The sequence below is a fragment of the Kickxella alabastrina genome, assembly GCF_025024165.1.
Source record: "Kickxella alabastrina strain RSA 675 chromosome Unknown BX661scaffold_8, whole genome shotgun sequence".
NCBI classification, from domain to species: Eukaryota; Fungi; Kickxellomycota; class Kickxellomycetes; order Kickxellales; family Kickxellaceae; genus Kickxella; species Kickxella alabastrina.
The window spans coordinates 234,343-240,342 of NW_026251479.1; the positions used below are offsets into that span (position 1 = coordinate 234,343).

At 48.5% G+C, this 6,000-nt stretch overlaps 3 protein-coding genes across 3 annotated transcripts; 2 read left to right on the forward strand and 1 right to left on the reverse strand.

Annotated features, from left to right (window-relative positions):
- Positions 1-184: 184 nt before the first annotated feature.
- BX661DRAFT_142412 (uncharacterized protein) lies at positions 185-424 on the forward strand (the record flags this gene model as incomplete). Its single annotated transcript, XM_051532942.1, has 1 exon — positions 185-424. One exon carries the CDS (start codon positions 185-187, stop codon positions 422-424), a length of 240 nt encoding a protein of 79 aa, XP_051392420.1.
- A 592-nt stretch (positions 425-1,016) lies between these two features.
- BX661DRAFT_193596 (major facilitator superfamily domain-containing protein) lies at positions 1,017-2,519 on the forward strand (the record flags this gene model as incomplete). The annotated part of the gene is made up of 1 exon (XM_051537792.1): positions 1,017-2,519. The coding sequence occupies one exon, from the start codon at positions 1,017-1,019 to the stop codon at positions 2,517-2,519; it is 1,503 nt and encodes a 500-aa protein (XP_051392421.1).
- A 1,240-nt stretch (positions 2,520-3,759) lies between these two features.
- On the reverse strand, positions 3,760-5,366 carry BX661DRAFT_170337 (uncharacterized protein; the record flags this gene model as incomplete). Its single annotated transcript, XM_051533607.1, has 8 exons — positions 3,760-3,810; positions 3,849-3,881; positions 3,953-4,149; positions 4,512-4,605; positions 4,789-4,824; positions 4,927-5,026; positions 5,317-5,336; positions 5,364-5,366. 8 exons carry the CDS (start codon positions 5,364-5,366, stop codon positions 3,760-3,762), a joined length of 534 nt encoding a protein of 177 aa, XP_051392422.1.
- Positions 5,367-6,000: the final 634 nt, after the last annotated feature.

A 6,000-nucleotide genomic window follows, 5' to 3' on the forward strand; every position in this document is an offset into this window, starting at 1 on the left:
CAGTGCACCCGACAGCTTCTCGCAGCAGGGCCAGATTGAGCGCAGGCTTGCCGAGGTGCAGTCATCGTGGATCAACCACGCGTACGCGACGCTAAAAGACCCACTGCACCGCGCGCAATATCTGCTTAAGCTGCGCGGCATGGAGATCCGCGAGGCCGACCAGATCGCCGACCCCGAGCTCCTCATGGAGATCATGGACACGCGTGAAGAGATTGAGGAGGCCACAACCGACGCGCAGATTGCTGCCATAAAGGCCCGCAACGACGCCAACATTGCAGCCGTCACCGCTGGCCTGGCGAGCGCATTCGGCTCGGACGCCCTGACCCGCGCCAGGCAGCTCACCAACCGCCTGCAGTACCTGCGGCGCGTGGCCCAGGCCGTCCACGTCTGGGAGCCAGGCAAGCCGGTCGTCATCTCGCACTAGGCATCGTCATACAGCTTCTCGGCTCGCTCTGGCACAGATGGCATGTGCGAAGGAATGACCGCAGCGACCCTGCTGCTGCAATGGGGACGGACAGGCGGACAACACGTGTCACCTACTCCCTCATTCTCCTTCCTCCATTTTTGGCGTGCATCCTGAATATACTGCGCCTTGCTTCTTGCTGAATGCCCAGCTATTTTTTGTTATTTTTAACAAGAGCACAGAGCCGCCCCTCATTTTTAATTGCCCGCAATCACTTTTCGTTTTTCTTTCAAACGCGCAGGCCCTGGTTATTTTGCCAGCTCCCTCCCTTCTTTGTCACACAAACATAACATAACCCCTGTCATTTATTTTCTGCTGCTCCATTACCATTTCCCCCTCAACACTCATATCCTCCAGAGCCATGATACACACTGGGCGCGCCTCCGACGCCTCCGAATCCGCTGCTTCCGTTGGCGCGGCTGCCGCTGGCCACACGACGGTCGAAGAGTCGCCGCTTCTGCATTCGGCCACTCTCAACGAGAACACATATGGCGACGCCGCCGCCCCGCGCTCGCTGGACGCTGGTATCACATTGACGTGCATCGCAAGCGCAATGCTCGTGTGCCTTGCGCCACTGCAGTACGGGTACCACATCGCTGAGCTCAACACGCCCAGAAAGATCATCACCAGCTGCGACAAGGACGCTGTGCATTGGGCGTCGCTGCCAATGTGCCTGCCCATGAACGACGCAATGTACTCGCTGGCCACGTCCATATTCGCTGTCGGCGGGCTGCTCGGGTCGCTTTCGGCTGGGTGGATGGCCGAAAAGTGGGGTCGCCGTGGGGCTTTGCTCATTAACAACGCGCCGTTCGTGCTGGGGCCCCTGCTGATGGCCCTGGCCGTGTCGCCGGCCATGCTCATTGCTGGCCGCTTTGTCAGCGGGCTCGGTTCGGGTGCTGCCGTCGTCATCGCCCCCATGTACCTGTCGGAGGTTGCGCCGCTTAAGTACCGCGGCACGCTCAACATGTTCAACCAGCTGAGCATTGTTCTGGGCATTCTGATTACTCTGACAGTCGGCATGCTTGCCAACGAGGGCCCCTACTGGCGTATTAGTGTCGGCTCCGGGCTTCTTCTCGCGTGCCTGCATCTGGCAGTCTCCTCATTTGCCGTTGAGAGCCCGCGTTATCTGTGGTCGCGCAACCGCTGCGCCGAAGCGTGCGCTGTGCTTCGCCGCCTGCGCCATACCTCTAATATTGAGGACGAGGTCAGAGGCTGGTCTGCCTCGCCCGTGCAACAGCGCTCGAGCTCAGCGCGCGCGATGCTGCCCGAGCGTCGCGGCATACTGCGCGGCGCGGCTGAGGCCGACGACGGTTTCAGCGAGGTCTCGTCCTCGGCGGACTCGCTGCACAATGGACAGACGGGCATCAAGCCTGACAACGGTGAGGCCGCCGGCCACCGCGGAGATGCACTTCAGGCAGATAACACCAACGTCACCATCTTCAACATTTTTCGCTTTGCTCAGTACCGCAAGCCCTGGATGCTGGTGCTGCTGCTGCAGTTTGGCCAACAGCTGTCGGGAATCAACACTGTGTTTTACTTCTCCTCTTCGGTTCTAGAAAAGATGTTTTCAAGCCAGGTCAGCAGCATCCTCACCATGATGATCGGTGTGCTCAATGTTGTAGCGACTGCTTCAGGCGCGCTGGTTGTTGACCGGTTTGGCCGCCGTCCGCTGCTGTTTTCGTCGATGGCTGCCATGGCCGTCTCGGTGATGCTTCTGGGCCTGGGCTTGGGTCTCAAGCTGAACATGCTTGCCGCAGTGTCGCTATATCTTGTTGTTGCGTCGTTTGCGCCCGGGTACGGTCCAGTTCCATTTTTGCTTGGCACAGAGTTCTTTGACATCCGCGCTGCGGGCGCCGGCGGATCGTGGGCGCTGGCAGCCAATTGGATCGGCACATTCATCGTGGCCACTGTGTTCCTGCCCCTGCAAAGCCTAATTGGCGAGTGGGTATTTGCTATCTTTGTTGGCGCCCTGGTTGTTTGCGGAATTACCTTCTACTTCCACGTCCCTGAGACCAAGGGTCGCACGATCGAGGACATTGCGAGAAAGTTCAAGTAGCCTCTGCGTGATGATGTTATTGCTATTGTTTTAACTCAATTTTCCCATTGCATGGCATAAGCGACAATGCAGCTAGAACTGTAAAATTAGCTTGTTTGTCCATCGAATGTATTACGCAAAAGTAATAAAATATATACTTTGGAGCGTATCAAGTGCAAATATTTCAATCGATTGATATGACAAAAAAACAATCATATATTTTTTATATATTTACCAAGATACAATTTCACTGCAAATTGCATTGTTCGAAAAATAAATTGATATGCTGAGACGCTTTTGATTGCATGCACCACCGGATATGGTTATATATGTGTATATTATGTGCCTGTGTGAGAGCAAAACTGACTTTATCAAAATAGAGACAATGCCACATTGTTGGCGGCCTCCAGGATTTTGAGCATATTTTTGTCACTTGCGCATGTGAACAGTTAAAAAATGTAAACAGAAGACTTAATAATATGCCTATTTTTTAGAAAATATAAAAATAGGTAGCGTGGTTGCATGTGTGGGTGTGGGTGTAGATTGCTGTCAAATGAAAGGCTCAGCAGACATTATCCAATGTCAGCGCTTAAAAAATATTTGATTACCGACATTTCCGCATGGATTTACACTTTTTTTGCAATTCATTAGTCGAAGTTTACAACACACATTGCCATTATGTGTTTATTACTTGTTTTTTATTTTGCACTGGCCAAATATCTGCGCCAACTTTATCTGTAATTGCAAGTAATGGTCAAACACAAATAATGCTTATGCATTTTATTTTTGCTGCCGACACGCAATATAACTTTAAGCTATTTTATAACAAGAATAGTCGATAGGTCCTCAATCAACATAAATAAAACCGGTTTTGCGTTTAATACATATTTTATATTTTAATACTAAGCCAGTCATACTTGCCCTATCCTTTTTGCTGTAATCCCCCAGCGTTTTTGCGCACTATTTTTGAAACAACGTCACCATGTATAGTCCCCCCCTATATTTTGTTACATTCACTTTCTGCTGTTGTTTTTCACGTACATATTCCCTCGCATGCGCCCCGCTTGCATATATTGGATTTGGGATTGCCTTTCTGTCTGCCAATTTTTATTGTTTATTAGACCAACACATAGCAACTATATACAAGTCAAATGCACAATTTGACAACTGATACGCTCTTACATAAATTAACATTATTTTCTTGTGCGCACATTTTTATCTTTCTCTTCTGACTTTATTTTTTTTGCCTATAAAACACACATCAACATTCACGGTATCTGGTCATAGCCACGCACTCAATATTATTATTCAGCTAATATATGGTTCAGTATTGTTAATATCGGCACTCACGACACCCACATTGACAGGAAGCCCGCGGGGCCACTAAACACTTCCAAACCTAGCAACACTAGCATTACTATTTACAGCCTGGCCAAAGCTCGGCACTGTCTTACTCTGGACGACAGAGACAAATTGGCGTTTTTCGCTCTTAGTAGCCTAGGCAGTGTGCTAGGAATAATGGCAGTAAATGCAAACACTAGCAGCAAATCAACACTTTCTCTGACCAACCACCCTAGCAAGATTCCACCGTTCCATAAGACTGGCCGTGTGTCATTCATGAACAGCAGTAACGCCAAGCCCCATTCAAAGCCTAGTATCCATGACAGAACAGCAAGCTGGGTTGCTGCCTCATCCTCCTACCCACAAAAGACACATCTGCACAACAGCACTGGAATCCACAAAAGTGCGCAGCAGTGTTGGAGTCACCAGGCCACTGCTGCCACATCTGTTACTGCGGCTACGGATGTGGCAGCAGCCAATTACAGCTATCAAGCCTTTAACCACAGCTCTGGTCACAATCCCTGACAACATCAGCACTTACTCAAAACTCAGTAGCCCAGGCACATTCCCCACACCCTCAGCACAATAGACAACAAAACCAGCCACATGTTCTCAGTGGCAGGCCAGGTGCATTGGCTAGCACTGCAGCATATGCCAACCCCAATAACTTACAGTCGACATACTTGGCACATGGAGTTGGAAATGCCAATGGGCCCTTGCCTGCTGCACACAATGGCCAGCCTGCCACACTTGCTGCACCTACTATCTTTCCTGCTAGCATTAGAAACAGTGCAACTTTGCCAGGCCTCTCAGCAGCCCACAGCAACAACAACCCAAATAAAGAAAATTGGAATCATCATGATTATATGGCCACCCATGCACATTTCCCGAAGCCAACACTGCCAACCATTCACAGCATCACACATTGCAACAGCATTATCAAACTCACCAGCTGCTTCAACAGCCATTCAGTGGACCCCTGGGCCTGTTCGATATGGACAGTATTACCAACATCAAAACAAACAAATGCACACTTACCAGCCACAGTATCAGTCACTCCAGCCTCAACCCCAGCCTCACCACATACCTCAACAACTAATGCAGGTTGCATATGGGCCACAGCCAATCTCAACACCACATCACACTGATATGCTTTACCAACAGCAACATGGTGCAGCATCTGCTGGCTACAGCAACAATGCATACTATTCGCAGTCATATTTGGCAGGACCTGGTCAATTTCAGCACCAATACCCACAGTCCTTGTCGCAAAGCATGCCGACGTTGCCTACGCCTTCGAACTACCACAATACTGCTCGCCCAAAAAACGGGTACACTTTGAAAAATAGGTAGTCGACAATTAATTTGCTTATTTTATAAAAATGTAAGGTTTTTATAAAAAAAACTGGTAATGAATTACAACTTCTTACCCGTGTGGGCTCAACGAGCATTTGAGAATATCTAACTGATGGCTTACTCAAGGGCTACAAAGACAAGCTAATTGTATTGATAATTTGTTACTACCATTTTTGTTTTAAAAAATACCTGTAATGAGCGCGGAACCCAACAAAATGGGTTAGAAGAAAAACATGGGTTTAGTACTAAAACACATGAGACTTGTGTATATACAGCTTAAAAACTGCATATTTTAATCGAGAAATCAGTATAATAATGATCTTGATTAAAAAATTACATTGATTTAACATCTAACTTTATGAATTTATGATTCTGGAAGTTAATTGCAAAATCCAAGTATACATAGCACAGGACTCAAATGATTGACAGTCAGCCATGATAATAACAGGCTGCACTGCTGGAAATGGCCCAGTCCTCATCTGCCCCTTGCTGTTCAAATGCTCAGAGAATAGGATATGCCCACAACAGGGCTCAAATGCAGTGAATGTTTGCTGGAATGTTTGGGGCACAAATGCAGCATTGAGGCAGGGCTATGAAGGTCACACCATTGAAAAAACTCTGTGAGAGTTGCATTGCTAAATATAGGGCGTGAATGCCATGGCATTAAAGAAAGGCAACAATAGTTGGAGCAATAGAGCACTGCTGTGCAAGCTGTTTTAACTAAGCAAAGCTGCACAATTGACAGCTAACAAGCACATTATCCTGTGAATAAATAGGTTGAGTCGGAAAGCAACTGGAACCTGTT